The sequence below is a fragment of the Mixophyes fleayi genome, chromosome 4, assembly GCF_038048845.1.
Source record: "Mixophyes fleayi isolate aMixFle1 chromosome 4, aMixFle1.hap1, whole genome shotgun sequence".
Taxonomy (NCBI): domain Eukaryota; kingdom Metazoa; phylum Chordata; class Amphibia; order Anura; family Limnodynastidae; genus Mixophyes; species Mixophyes fleayi.
This window is the reverse complement of record NC_134405.1, coordinates 188,653,803-188,670,327: the sequence shown is the minus strand read 5'-3', so window position 1 is coordinate 188,670,327 and position 16,525 is coordinate 188,653,803. Positions and strand designations below refer to the sequence as shown.

At 35.3% G+C, this 16,525-nt stretch overlaps 1 protein-coding gene across 5 annotated transcripts in view; it reads left to right on the top strand.

Annotated features, from left to right (window-relative positions):
• MDFIC (MyoD family inhibitor domain containing) overlaps positions 1-16,525 on the top strand; it is a 97,363-nt gene that overhangs the window by 43,257 nt on the left and 37,581 nt on the right. For all 5 annotated transcript variants that reach the window (XM_075209012.1, XM_075209011.1, XM_075209010.1 and 2 more), the window contains one exon: positions 14,187-14,306. In XM_075209012.1, the coding sequence (XP_075065113.1) occupies positions 14,187-14,306 (120 nt within the window). The remainder of the gene's footprint in view (positions 1-14,186; positions 14,307-16,525) is intronic.

Below are 16,525 nucleotides of genomic sequence, written 5' to 3'. Positions count from 1 at the left end.
AATGAACTGAGTGTAAATGCTCTTTTGCTGCAGAGCTCCTTTAGGTGGTGACCACCCGATATGGCGTTCCATTAAGCTTCTATTTAATGCAGAATTGGTCTCTCACATAGTTTGGAAGTATTTTCGTTAAGGTTGTTTCATAGCAGCATTATAAATGTTGCTTTTTTCCATCCAGAAAATCTGCAGTGTTCACAAGATATATTGATATTCACTATTCAAACAGAAACAGATTCCCTGGCACCCTATAGCACTCCTAACAAGTCTCACAACTAACTTCAGATTGCTGTGTTTTGTGGCTGGAAAATCACAATGATTGTAGTGATTAGTGTTACATTAATACGTTCAAAACCAGGGAAAGATATTTGCAATTATGTTTTGTGATGTATTAAAATTACTGTTTGAGCTAAAGTTTCTTACTAACATACATGTCAGTGGATGAGTAAGCATGTTAAATCAAATGTGCACCATTGAAAATGTTTTTTGTACTCTCAGACTAATAAAACACATATCTTGCTCAAATTTGTTTTGTAATTTTATATCTGTTTATAATACAAGCTACTATGTACTTTTAAACGTGTACTGATAAATATTTTATTTTAGTAGGATCACATTCTTGACAGTTAAGAAGTTCCTCTTTCAAGATCAAATGTCCTTCAGCTTTTAACATTTGCACCAAAATATAATATCGAAGATCAGAAAACAGAGGAGTGCATTGTTATTAGAACAGATAGATGTTTAAAAGTATGTTATCTTTACCATCCAGCTGACGTGGCAGTAACACTAGCAACGTTTATTTATTATATGCATTGCTGCATAAGGAAATCTATTTTGCAGTCTGGCTCTCTCATGAATGTATTCTTTCTGAGTTCGCCAAGCATTATGGATTATGGGTCTAAGTTTGGGATTTATTTCTTGAGCAGTCTGAGCCGATAGATTAGCAAGAAAACAATAAAAGATCTCAGATTGATTGTGTGTTAAGCATTTAACTTTAAAAAACCAAACAATACTTAAAGCCTTTACTCGTTCTTTTATGTCTGTTGCCTTAGGTGTGCCTGGTTTATCCATAATTTCCTATCAGGAATGTTGTGAGTTTTGAAAGTGTATTTTGGAAGTCAAATGCAAATGCTAATTTTTGGTTGTGGATGAATAACCAGGGACACCTGCTACAATACTAATGATTATATGATTGAAAAATGGGGTTGTCTTATTTTTTTATAGTATTGTTCAAATTCATTCAGTAAATGAGTTGGGTTTTTCACCTAGTTGCATAGGTCGATACTACATATTAGGAATTGTAGTATACAGCATTACAATTATTGCACTAAAGGCAAATAACAACAATCTAGAAATTATTCACACCATGTAGAATCCTACTGACGGTCAGACAGCTTTGTCCATAAAGCTAGTAACACATCATTATTGGCAAAATCACCCTAAAATGGTCAACATACCAATTATATTTATTTCAATCAAAATTCCCTAGATTATTTTCAGACATAATCACACACAGGACAATACTGGTCATCTTCCGACTGTACCTTACTCAGCCCAAATTCTGAATATCTTTGTAGTTTATATGGCCAATTACTACACTTATCCTGTTGCTTGGCACTCAGGCTAAACAACAAAATTGTCCCATGTGTGTTCAGCATAAAATATATAAACAGAAAATTAACCAAACTGTGCCCGCTTCATGCAATCTGGTCAGTTATTTTCCTTTGCAGTCAGTGGGACAACCAAATAGGGGATTTGTAATGTTATGAGCTCCCCCTGTGCTTGCTGGGAATTACAGGCCAACTTAAGTGTTGGACACACATGTTGCAATATCACAGCTGATATTGGGTCTACTTTGTAGTGTCTGTTGCCCCAGAAATTCCAAACAAAAACCGCCAACTCAGCCCGAGTATGGTTACATCAAGAGGTAACATGTCCCCTTGTGTGGCCAGCTTAAATGAAAAGATCAGTTGTTGTTATGAAGAAGAGATCACAAATAAGCCTTATCAAGGCTAAACCGAAACAAGTAAATAAACAAAGGTTCTCTAAATTAGGTGAACATCCACGTTACTGGAATATAAACCAATTAAATTGCAATTTTGCTTCTCAATTGCTGAATTTGTTGTAAGTGCATTAAATGGTAACCCTTTTTAACAGCAAGGTGTTGTGCAGATCTACTGTGTTCCATTATTAAAATGTCTAGTAAAGCAATGTAAGTCTCTTAGCTGCTGTAGAAATTGATGATTCCAAGAGGTTTAATTAAAGCTAAAGTTGTTTACGCACTATAATTTTTAATGTAGCTATTTGACAGCAGCATAGCAATGCATTTTACAGTAGTATACAAAAATAGTCTTTCTACTACTGTACAAGTTTCATGTTTTATAATCATACATTGTTACTTATAAAAACAAGAATTCTTTGGGCTACAGTAATAAAAATTGATGTGTTTTTTTTGGTTGCAATTGTCTGGTGTAATGTGAGCTTTTTCAAAATAACTTAATCTAATGCATCTGAATTTACATTTGGGAACCTTTTAATCAAAACATTGTCCATATGATTTTCTTATGTCTGCAGCAATCTATTTACAACCATTAATTAGTTTCTTTTGTGACTCATATTTTCTAAACAAATGCACCTCATAATATACACAGTATTTTTTTTTTTGCAAGAAGGATTTGGTTAATTCATTTGATACTAGAAATGTATTTGCTTACTTATTCTAAATACCCGGAGGCACTTACTAAATCTCTACTGAAGTGTTAAACGAAGTGTTTTCAGCCTCTGAATGCCTCACAGCAAACTCAAAGAGCAGATTTTTTTTTTAGTCGCAAAAACTAAACATTAATGATACGCTTTGCAACATTTTGTCCACTCTCCTATGACACATGTATTAATGATAGCTCTTTACTAAGGAAGCAAAATAGTTCTAGAAACCACACCTAATTATATTATTCTTGTGAGCAGCAGTATTTTATTGTACAATTATTTAAAAAAAACCAACCAAATCATGTACATTGTATTTTGTTATATCTTATGAGTGTTTTGATCAGTGCATTCCTTTTAAATGGCTAGGCTTCATTACATATTGTGAATTAAAACAAACAATATTACTTGAAATATATTAAAGAAAAGTTGATGATGTATTTGTTAACCTTGAACAAAGTACGTACACTGAAGCCCATGAGTGCCCTACGATATACTACAGAATGGCTGCAGCTGGCTTCAAGAGATCTCACACCTGGTACAGGACTGCAAATCTGAAAAGCATCCAGTGTGATCCTGTTTATCCTGTACCTTTTTTATGTTTTAAATTTGATATTCAGTAAATAAGTTTTATTCTTGCTCAAGGTATTTACCTCATTTTTTCTATGTATACCTTGTCTAAATGTGAAATATTGAGCTTTGTGTTGACATTTGCCATTGTGCTGTATCCTGAATATTGGTTGAGCCACATTTATTTAAGGAATAATAGGTGAAAATAACATTGGAGAAAAGTAACTATAAACTCTTCGTATCATGCCAGTTCTTAACTGCACTTTGCATTTTTTTCATTTTCATAAATGATTCCCCAAGCTTCTCCTTGGAAGTCAGTAACCTGTGTGAGAGCACTCTCTGTGGCCTTGTGCTTCTTGAATTTTTCACTGATATTTTGGTGAGTGGCTGTATGTGTGTGGAAAAAATGTTTAACTCCCTTTAAATACCTAGAAAGTAAAAAATTGGCACATTTTAGCTTTTAGGTCACAGATCAAAGTAACAATGCAAAACACCTTGATTGGAGCCTACGTTTGAGTCTGCGGAGAATGCATTGTTTTTCTAGAGGGAAGCATATAATTCTTACATTCAGTGCTGAAATGTTGGCTGGTTGAAATGTAACAGCTGACAAGGCCGATTTATGTGACTGAAGCTTTAGGAATGTCACTTTTCTTTGGTATAAATGTCACTGCTTCATGTAGAACAGTCAGCTATTAGTGGAGTGTGAACTCTGCATAACAATAAATACATACATATAAACATATGCACGCGCACACACATTGTTTATTGCTGTGACTGTGTCTGCTGATATGGCATCTCATACAGCAAAGTATATTTTAAATGAAGTATTCTATGAAAATAATGTTAAAATTATCATCAATCATATATGTATGAAAATCTAGTTGAACACCTCTGTCCTAAAGTGAAAATTTCTAAATTATGAGGCTTAAGTAGTTTGAATAAATATTGTGATGTTTTTAATGCCAAAGAATGTTAATGGCACGGTCATTAAAGAGTACCCGTTACACTGTTTTCCCAGCGAGAAGACATGCAAGTCAGTGGACAGTACAATGAAAGAAGAAGACTCTCTCAATCCTCCAGAAATGCCTATTCGCAAATTGATACTAAAGACTGGAGAATCATTTTTTTGGGAAAACATGCTAACAACCTGCTAGTAGCCATATATAATACATATATAGTAAATGATACAGTATCCCCTATCCAATCTTCAACATAGTGTAGTCTTTACATTTACTGCGGGCGCCTGGTGGAGTGCTGTGGGGAGGTTAAAACACTCAGCATCTCAGTTTTGCAGCTGTAAGTAACAACCCTTTAGGGTAGTACCTGGCTCATGTAATGTTCTTTTCTAGTTCAGTTTGCAGAAATGAAATAAAGAATCATTTTGCTATGGGTTACATCATGTTTGTGTATAAAACATGATTTTCAATATTCCTCTTTGTAGTGGAGCAAAATCACTGACCTTACTGATTTTGACCTACTATTAGTTTTATTTTTTATTTATTGTTATTTAACTATAGCGGTGTTTGCCATCAAGTCCCTCAACAAACACAAATAATGCAAGTATGCTTTTCTAAGTAAAAAATAGTATATCAGACATGCCTTCATTTGACTGGAAATTGTCTGTCTCTAACCTGCTACCTAATTTCTGCTTTTTGTTTTTTTTATTTACCACATAAAGTTATTTTAATTTCTTGCTTATGTCAACTAATGATTTTTCTGCAGACTATGCATCACAGAAAACTTTACAAGGGGTTATTCACAAGCTTGTTTATCAGTGAATCATGTACACAGATCTAAACTAAAACACAAGCAATTCTAGTATAAAGCAGTTGTTGTTATATGAAAGGAATTCACAACAATGCTTGGCAGTGTTAAATGTAACTTTTTTTTTTTGCAAACATTGACCAGTTATAGATTGCATTACTTTTACTTTAATTTTTATGAGTTTGTTGTAACATTGAGGCATAAACACTTGCACACAGCACCACATATGATGTTCTATATGCTGGATGTCATTCTCTGTGTCTCTGTAAGTTAGTATTTCTGTAACTAATATATGTCCACCCACAATGTGTTTAGTTCTGGATAGTCACACAGGATTTCTATCTAAAATGAGAATTGTGCTATGTAAATTTTAATTTACGCATTTCTGGAACATTAAACGGGGTTCTCCATATTATCAAAGCAAGGCTTGTTTAGTATAGCCTCCTCTCCCCTATCCACTGTGCTAGTTGGTCAAAAAGTATTACATAAACTCAATGCTTTAAAATTGTTTCAAACTGCCTTGGGTATGGAGGGTTGTACTTATTTTGGAACATCTATTTTAACTTGTATGTTAAAAAAAGAACCACTTAATACTATTGACTTTTTACCCACTGTAGTATTTTAGCAATAATCATCAGTGGATGATATCTATAGATATTCATTGATTGTCCTGCCTTACATATTTAAAGTTCATGCTGTATAGAAGCATATTATGGTTGATGTTCACCTACTGCACATGTTTTGAAGTGAATCCACAGAGATGTGCTGTTGGTCTGTATTAGCTGTGTAGTTTTCATGCCATTTTAAAATAAATCAAAAGAAACTGTTGTGAACGAAAATCACTATTTGCCAATATAACTTATCAAACAAACACTTAAGAGTTTTTCCTTTTATTTTTTCATCTTCATATGGAGAAATGGGAACAGTGTTGTTTCAACTTCTTAACATGGAGTTGGATGCTGTACAGGCGTATTTATTTAAAGTTTTCTTTGTTCTTTGTGTAACATATGTTACACAACGAACTCTATATAGAAGTGCAATTTTAAAGCATGATTGATGTTAAAGATTATATATATATATAATATATATTATTGCACACACTGTATGGACAAAATTATTTAGCCACACCTGTTAATTATTGAATTGAGGTATTTCAATCCGACCCATTGCCAGAGGTGTATAAAATCAAGCACCTAGCCATGCAGTCTCCACTTGCAAACATTTGTGGCACAGAGTCGTTCTGAAGAGCTCAGTGCCTTCAAGCGTGGTACTGTAATAGGATGCCTCCTTTGCAATAAGATAGTTTGTGAAATTTCATCCCTGCTGGATATTTCACGATGAACTGTAAATGATATTATTAGAAAGTGTAAGCATTTAGGAAGAACAGTAACCCAGCCACAAAGCAGAGACCACGTGAAATCACAGAGCAGGGTCAACGACTGCTAAGGTGCATGATGCATAAATCGCCAACGCTCTGCTGATTCGTTATCTGAAGATCTCTGAACTTCCACTGGCATTAATGTAAGCACAAAGACTGTGCGCAAGAGCTTAATGGAATGGGTTTCCATGGCCCAGCGGCTGCATACAAACCTCACGTCATGATGACCAATGCCAAATGTTGGATGGTGTGGTGTAAAGCACACCAACACTGGACTGTGGAACAGTGGAAACGTGTTCTGTGGAGTGACGAATCACTCTTCTCTGTTTGGTAGTCAGATGGGCGAGTCTGGATTTGGCGGATATTTGGAGAATGTTACCTGCATTATGCCAGCTGTGAAGTTTGGTGCAGAAGGGATAACGGTATGGGGTTGTTTTTCTGGGTTTGGGCTAGGCCCCTTATCTCCAGTGAAGGACAATCTTAATGCTTCAGCATACCAAGTCATTTTGGACAATGCTGTGCTTCCAACTTTGTGGCAGCAATTTGGGAAGGCCTTTTTCTTTTCCAACATGATTGTGCCCAGTGCACAAGCAAAGACTACAAAGACATGGTTTGTTAAGTTTGGTGTGGAAGAACTTGACTGGCCTATACAGAACCCTGACCTCAACCCCATGGAACACCTTTGGGATGAACTGGAATGGAGATTGCAAGCCAGGCCTTCTTGTCTAACATCAGTGCTTGACCTCATAAATGCTCTACAGAATGAATGGGCCCAAATTCCCACAGAAACATTCCAACATCTTGTGGATAGCCTACCAAGAAGAGTGTAAGCTGTTGTTTCTGCAAAAGAGGGACCAACTCCATATTAAGGTATATGTATTTGGATACAATATTATTACAGTCCCTATTGGTGTAATGGTCAAGCGTCCAAATACTTTTGCCCATAAAGTGTGTGTGTATATGTATATACAGATAGAGATATATATATATATATATATATATATATATATATATATAATATACACCACTGGGGTCATGAGTTCAATTCCCAACCATGGCTGTCATGTGCAAGCTAATTTTTAGGCATAAATCTGCAAATATGTGTTTGTGAATTGATTCCTAGAAATAGTGTGACATGGCTCTCAGAGAAGCTGTTTAGATCAATGGGTTTTTTCTATGTTAAACTACCCAGGGGGGCTGGTAGATAATTGTAGCACATGGTATCCTTTATGGCAGGTCACAAACGTGAAAGCCTTTTTGAGGATATCTCTTTCAAGACAATGAAATCTAACACATGTTTGGGAGGCCCCAGACATGCCGACTGCAGAGACAGTGTTGTATGTTAATGAAAGATTCGAGCTGAATAGGGCCACAGGAAAATATCATATAATTTTCTCCAATATCATACTTACCAGAGGCATGTGTGGTATGCAGATGAAGGGAAACTTATGACATGTTGTGTGGAGTTAAAATCATGTTTGTAAGTCCTACTGGTGAAAAGTTAGGACAGTTAGTGACAAAACCTGATTTAAAAGGTGTTTCTGCAGCAGAATCATAAAACCCTAATTTGCATTCTACAGTCCTGTTGGTTTTGACCTCACAGGGTGGGGGGCTGTGGGCCCTGCAACTTTGTTTAAAAACTGTAGTGTAAATGTAAGCTTTTGTTCACTCTTGGGGAGTCAATTTGAGATTGAAGAGGGTCCCATTTTTCCTGCTTCTCCCAGCACCAGAAACTTGATTATCAGTGAGTCATCAATTCTGTGTTTTATCCTTTTTATTTTATAAGAAACAATTGCGTTATATTTGTATGCCTTTTATTACTTTTTTTACCTTAAGCATTGTGGATGTATTTTCCATATTAATTTACACTTAAGTTCAAATCTCTGTGTTCTTACGAATTCCTGAAATAGTTTGGTCAAGACGCTACTTAATTAAAACAAGAAGAACATTGAGGTTTATGTTAACTCTGATTAAAGTAAATTGTGCTAGATTAATTCTAGGAAGAACCGAAGGCTTCCTAAATAAGAATGTCAGCTCTTCTCAGAAAAAAACCTTGGTGGTAGCATAGTTGGTACCGCAAAGCTAGTGTGTGGCATAGATAAGGAAGGATTTAATCATTTTAGACAGACCAGGTGGTTGTTTTTTGGTTAACCCTGTGTCTCACACGCATCACGCAGGCTCAGGTAAGTGCTGTTCATGACAATGGCCTTATCTTTGTGGAGTTTGTATGTTTCCCAGTGTTTGCGTGGGAGGTTAATTGGCTGCTATCAAATTGACTCTAGTCTCTTTCTCTCTCTCTCTCTCTCTCTCTCAATAAATAAATACATACCTTTATAAACTGAGATACTTGAAAAACACATGTATATATTTTTTATGATTAGGGCTCATTAGATATGCATCCATTTTTGACAAGTAAGTGTAAATGATCATAAAGGGTGTGATAGTGAAACTACAATTAGCAGGCTGCACACAAGTAGTCACTGAAAGTTTCAGGAAGTGTTTTGCATCTGTAATGGAATGTCATGAAGATTTATGGCTACGAGTCATAACATTGGAACTCAGTAAAACTGAAAAATGAAGAGGCTCTGTCATCTAGCAGTTAAGCAGTTGTTTTCTTCTTTAGCAAAATAAAAAAAATACACACAGGTAATACTGAAAGCATGGAACAGGAAAACTCAGTCATTGTATGTGAATCTGTACAATTCACCTGTACAATTCAAACTGAACACATTGATATTTGACAAATTCTCTGTATCCCAAAAACTACCACAAGCTTGACAGTTTATTACAAAGTGTAAGGAAAGGGCAGTTTTGATGCATAGATTGAAAACTCTTCAAGCAAACACTTTTCTCATGTTTGCTCAAGTCTGAAGTATATCATTTTATTAATACACTGGTATCTTATTCTCTCCTCAGTGCTCCATAATAGTATTACAGTGCTACTGAGACATTGATATAAAAATATATACAGTAACATCACACTACACTTTAAGTGGGTATTTTGTATACATAGCTGTACTCTATTTACAAACACAGCAACAATTTAAACAATCTTTTAACAATTGTTTTTCTATGAGCACTTTGCAATGTGCTACACGTTCCAACATGCACAACCACTCTGACTTTTAATGTTCACTCACGTGACAAAACTAATTTTCTGCTTTGCTTTCAGATGTATGTATAATATTAGATACACACAAATACCTCTCTCTATAAATATAAATATATATATCATCATTTATTTATGAAACTGTAATAAAACACAGAAAAGAGAGAACTACACTAGCATACTCTTTTATCATAATCTGCAGTCTGGGGAGAAGGATCCAGAAGGATTGGAAGTCTTTTTAGTAGCAGACTATTCCTCAAAAACTGATCATTTCCATAATCATTTCTGTACTCTTGTTGTTTTCTAATCTTTTGTTATCTTTCCCAAAACCTGACTCCTCTGTGGCCTCACTGAAAGAGTTGTGGTGGTATGCTAATCACTTTTAGTCCGATTTATTGCCCATTTATTCAACAGTTCTGTTAATATGTCCCGAAAATATACTATTACTCCCTTGTGGAACATAGCAGAGAGAGCGAGCAATTATTACCTAAACATTTTATACACTAGGGTTATGAGTTTTCACTCAGGTTTTTAACCATTGTTTGGGGCTCACTGTATTCTTCTCCAATGCATTTACAAAACAGAACATCACTAGGGAAAAGGCAAGTGTGTATTGTGACATTAGAAACAATGTTTTCTAGTGTTGCCACGATTTACATGCATTATACAAACGTTAAAACCAATGGAAAAATGCATGTAATTAATGCCAGTAGCCATTTGATAATGTAGAGATGTGCAAAATTTTCAAAACTGTTCTGTGTAATATTTGTTCAATTCTACATTTGCACCTCATGGAATGGTTTTGTTGAGGTGAGATTTCACTCAGATCCAAATTCATGGTGAAACTTCACTCACCTCTACTTTAATAGTTTTCATCACATTTCATTGATCTTTCAAGCTTCCTGCAAAAAATAATTTTTGGTAGTAACTATTAAAGGTCACAACTCCCAGAGTATTCTGCCTAGAGCGACTTCTTTTGCTCATTGTTAAGCAAATGGTTTTTTTTGGGGGAGTTTTTTTTTTTTTTGTTTTTTTTTTGGTCCTCTATTCCACTCGCCTGACCACTCCAATCGCTACTACAAAATCTGCGTCATCAGACAGACTTGGGTCAGATGAGGAACCGGAATCTACAGTACAGAATTGTAATAGTTGTATTTAAAGTATAGGCCAACTAGGCTCATTTTATAAGGCAGCACTATTCATTTTATAATTTCTTCCAAATATAACTGTGAAGGCGGTATAACAGACATGAGGTCAGGGCAGGTGGCAGTGATCAGGCTGAGTAAGCATGCCAAGATCAGCAAAAAGAGAACCATACAAATATGATATCAATGAGTGTGGTTAAATAATCAAAACAACTTAAGCCTGCCAACATGAATACATCAGTTGTATGCTTTAGTGCATACTGTACACATATTTCATGTATGCACAGGTACAGTTTCGGACATATGGTTATGTGAGCTAGAATGTGACCCGAAAATTGTGGCCAGAAAGCTGTAATCACTGTATCCGCCACCCAACATTGTTATATCAGGTTTTTGGAGAGCAAATACCCATTTGTAATATAATGGGCACATGCTTATGGAGGACATTGTGTCACTTTGTTAAAACTGTATCTCAAGAGAGGTGGAAAATCTTAGCAAAGAGTGAATGTTAATGACTTTTACAAATAAATGGATTCCAGCCTTCCATTGATCTTTCTGGCATTACTGTAGGAGTAAGACCTTTTGAGCTCATGCAGTAATAATGTACAAAGAGTCCCAGTGCTTCATCTGTCTCAGAGTTGTACCATATGCAATATTTAGGTATTACATTTATCTTGTCTCTACTGAAATAGCAGGCAGTACTGACCTCCCAAGGAGGAGGAAAAGGTTTGGTGCAACTGGCCACATTGTAGTGATTATTATCATTTGCATATATGCGCACCCTCGTTCAGCCCCAACACATTTAGCCATGCACCCCTACAGGGGCACAAAGTGGACACTCAAAGCCCAATACAGAGAAAATAGTTGCCCCCTATATTTGCCTTGTCTTAGCCTAGCACAATGGTCACCAATGGGTTCAAAATTTCTGCCATTTGTAATTTTGGCTTTATGTAACTTTATTTCAATTAGGAAACCAAGACAGTTGATATCGTGATCGATTTTTATTAAAGATGATCTACTATTTCACGGCTTACTGGAGATTGGCAGATATCTGGGAGGAATATGGCTCTTGTGTTTTTTTGTTTTGTTTTTAAGCAGAAACCTGGGTAACTAATGTAACATAAGGTTTATTCTGACATAACAAGCTAGAACATATTTATTTTACGCCTCATACACATGTATGTCACTTCAAAGTGTTCTGTGCTTTCTCAAAACGTATAAACTCTATTGCACTATTAGTCCAAAAAATAATGTAAGCGGAATGGACCTGTACAAACATACACTTTCTGACAGTTGTTCGCTTTGCATCAATTTCAACATCTGCAATGTTCAGAGACATTAAAGGGAAGATCTATCAGAGGTCAATTTTGTTTATAAAATTTCCGAATCTCAAAATCTCCCAAGTAAATCATGAATTCTCCGTCTCTCCAATCTATTAAAGATTAATTTATTTTACAATCAGTGAACCCTAGTCGATTTAACTCTGCTGAGCAAAATCAGTTTTTCCCATTCTTCTGTACATTCAGTACATTTTCAGTGGTCACAGAAAGTCCATTGAAATGCATTGCTTATAGACTGAGCTTTTCCCATTCACTTTAATTATTAGCAATGTTTACATGCTAGCCAATTGTGACTGCTCCAGCAGGTACTGACCTCCAGTCCTACTGATTAGAATGGTATTAGCTACAACCAATGACTTTGTTTATGGTGAGATATGGCTATTTTGCAAATCTATGTATTTTATCTTTGTAGATATCCTGATTTTGTACTTTTTACAATGCAGAAATTTATGATTATTTGATTGGAAGCTGTATGATGATTTTTTTTTTACCACACTAAATGTTGCAGGAAGTTTTGAGAATCATTTAACACACTGTGAACACATTTTAAATGCTAAATTTTTAATGCGAAAAACAAGTTGCAAGGTTTTGTCTATGTTAACTAGCATTGTTTTTAACCACATGCCTGTTAAATGTACTAAATGCAGCTGTGGTTATAGTACCCAGCATGCTTCCTGAATTTTAGTTTTAGATAAATAACCATCACATGTTGCAGAATAGCAGTTGACAACATTTAATGTAAAAATAAATACCTTGTAAGTTACAAATACTCAATTTAGTAGGAGACCGTGATTATGATCCCAGTTTAAGCTTTTCAGGAAAAAAATATTTGGTTGGCTGAGTTGAGGACAGCTGGAGGAAGGGATAAACTAAAATCATAAATGCAGTAAGTGCTGTATTGCAGAGGTCTAATACTGACAGTAGTTGGTTAAATATATTGGTAATGTGCAAGAGGAGTTGATGATTTTTATATCCAGTCAACTGCCGAAATCTGTTACAGAAGCATTAATTTACCTTGATTTTGAAATTGGCGTTAAGAAACCAGAAAGCATTCTGGGCATATTTCCTTGTGAATTACTACTAGTCCTCTCTTCCTGAAACAACTGTATTTGTTTCCTTTCTTTGGAGGACATGGTGACCTTGATTGTAGGTACTTAAATCTGTATAAAGTGTCTTTTGGTGGTGGAGAAACATTATATAAATAGTCTCATTACAGGTTATTTGTATTGATATACCTGCTCTTCAGCAATGTGTCTTAGGAAATTATTTTTTAATTGTTGGCATCTATGCGTATTAATGTAATATGAACCTTCCGTATTCCAAGATGAATGCATTGCAGTGAGTTTTTGAGGGCAAGTTTAATCTTTCACTCAACTGTTTTTGCTTCTTCCTAATAGCCTGCAAGAAGCGATGTATTCACCAGAAAGAGTAGTGTATAGCAGTAGAACATTTGGTGGTACTGTGTAAGGAGTAACAAGTGATGATTGGATTTATTGACATGCGTGTTCATATAGTGTGCTGCATTTATGAGTTATTCTGACGTTTTATTGTAGTCACATAAAGGGTTGTATTGTTACCATAAATGGTTGCAGTATTTTTGAAAGAAAATTGCATAAATTCATGGAACTGTATTCTCTACTATGGTAACTCTCAGATTTAAATTGTGCGGACATCTTGGTATCTGCAAGAAAGTTGCTGTGGCTTTTCTATATTAGACACCGTGTTATTGCAGTAACTCTGTCATCTAACAGAACTTAGTCTTGTGATATACTGCAATAGTCATTTGATACCTGTTCATTTCAGTAAAACTAGTATTGTACGTTACAATATACACTATTGATTTTCGAATTTTAACTAGTTGATAAGCAGTGATATGTAAAGTATTTGTTTTCTTAAATACATTTTCATTATTTCTTTTGCTACATTAACATTAGAAAGAGTACTTTGATTACAGAGATAACCACTGACAAATTGCTGTCAAAATGAAACCTCCCTTGAGGCATGTATTATCAGAAACCACATAAAATGTTTGATGTACAATACTTGCAGATAAATCCATAATAATTGTAAAATGATGCTGAGGATAACATTAAGTACCGACTTAATATACTCCACTGAATGACAACATAGTGCTAACTGTCATTTGGGTGTCTATAACTTATGCTGTTGATTTTTAATTTTAGAAAAATGTGAAAAAGAAAATATGGAGGTGGAAGATGCCAGTCAGTCTTTCAATAATAAAGGTGTGCAAACTGATTTAGAAGATGCTATTATGGGGAGCAGGGATGACCCCATAATCAAAAGTAAGTATATTTTGTATAATTACTGTATTGCTAATTGTAAGATTGCACATTTAAATGTAATAATTTATTTTGCACACAAGTTAAGACATAGAAATATTACAGAAAAATAGGCAAGCACAAGAGTAATTGGAAATTTATATTAATAAGACATTTTGTTATAGGATGCAAATTACACTTAAAACGCTATATTTGTTGGCAAATGGAAGACCTAATCACTGAAAGCAATTGGGTGGTCATTAAGTGCCTTAAGAAAAGGGCAAAATAACCCATGTCAATGACAATTTAGAAGGCTACTCTCCTGAACAGCACTGGCTTATTAGAAGGAGATCACATATTAATGACTGTTTCATGCCAAACATTTGTGTAAAGGCTTAACCTGTGTGTCATCCAGCAACAACTGGCAAGACTATGTATATGTACATTTCTGGATATAGTAAACCTTTAGCAAGAGTAATCTTAATTCACCACTGATTTTATGTGTTTATGGAAAGATTTCTACATAATGATAAACCATTATTCCTAACTTACACTTTAAAATGCAACCAATCAAGTTATCCTGAAATAAAAAAAAATTCCAAAAACACCTTAACAAAATAAAAACACCACTTAAATAGTATTATGTTAGTTTTGTTGTCTGGTCTGGGCATATTCCAGAGACACTGGGCGCAATGACAGTGGTATTGGCAGCGTTACCATTTACACTCACTCATTTTGGGATGGTTGCATGCTGCTCTGTCTCAATTGCTTGATATAGAAAACTGATTTTCTTTCTAATGTACAAAAAATACATTTTATAGAGGTGGCTTCATCAAGATATGCTCAGTGTGTAAATGTTGTCCATGTAAAGATACACTACTGCTGTATCTTTTCTGTTTTGTGTTTCTTAAAGTCATGCAAAATACTAAACAGTGTGCCCCGAATCCCAAATAAGTAACCAGCACCTGTGCTATATCCCATAGACTGCATAAATTGTAAGTTTGCGAGCAGGGCCTTCTTGCTCTGTCTGTATGTATTACCCGGTATTGTTTTATTACAGTGTTTGTTTACAATTGTAAAGCGCTATGGAGTTTGCTGGTGCTATATAAATAAAAGTTGATGATGATAAAGCAGTGGAACAAGTATGATGTTCTCCTACAAAAGTGGTAACCAGCACCAGGCTATGCCAGGTAGGGCAGGTCACACTATATAGCAGGGGGTGTGTTATAGGTAATGACAGGAGGGATAATTTCTAATTTGCCATTTTGTCTCCCACATTCATATATTTTTAAGAGAATAGTAGTTTTATTTTGCCTCTTTTATTCATATGGTGTTATTGGTCTTGAGTCTGAATTTTGTGTATCACTTCACATCTGAAGGCCAGGTAGTATAGACCTTTCACCAGCCAGGACTCCTTCACTTCGTATTACCAAACTCTTTGTAAAAAGACTTTCCCAACACTATACCATTTTTGTGGTGGTCCTCCCCTGGAAGGATATATTTAGATGGCTTTACTAGAGCACTTTGTCAGACCAATAAGTAATTCATTATATTTGAACATTTCTGCACCAGTAGTAAGCACACTGGGATTTTAATGTTTTTACATTGGCTAATAAAGCGGCGTAATTGCGTGGTAGGGGGGGGGCTGAATTTTCCGCAATTGCCCAACCTGCATATCAATTACTTATTTGTGGAACCTGAATATCAACAGTGATGGTTGATGTACAGTGGAAGTGGGTTTCGTGGAGAAACCTGCACTAAGTAGCTATCTTGTGCACAAATATTTGTGGCTGCGAGTTTTATGTTATTGTAATCCCAGACTTCAGAAGATGCAGTTTTTGATTTGAAGAATGGCTGAATTTTTATCTTTCAAATTCTAAGTAAAAATGTAACAAACACATGCTTAATGGCAACGTCTACTGGAAACCATAATGGGAAGTTTAAGATTTCAGTGTTCCAATTACACAAACTCCCTTTAAAATCTAGCTGGCTAGACCTTCTTTCCTCTTTTCCCCTTTACAAAACCAGCTCTAGTAAAGTGAATGCAGTGTAGGGGTTGCACAGGTGGGGCATTTATTTTATGCAATGCATTTTATAGTTATTAAACTCCCTTCTAGCCACTAGCAAAAGCATAATTTGTCTTGGGCAGTGACTGCATGTTACATTAAAGAGCCTTTAATCTTGTATTTTTATGTTTTTCCTTTGTAAAGGGTATGTACACTATAATAAACTTGTTATAGAGC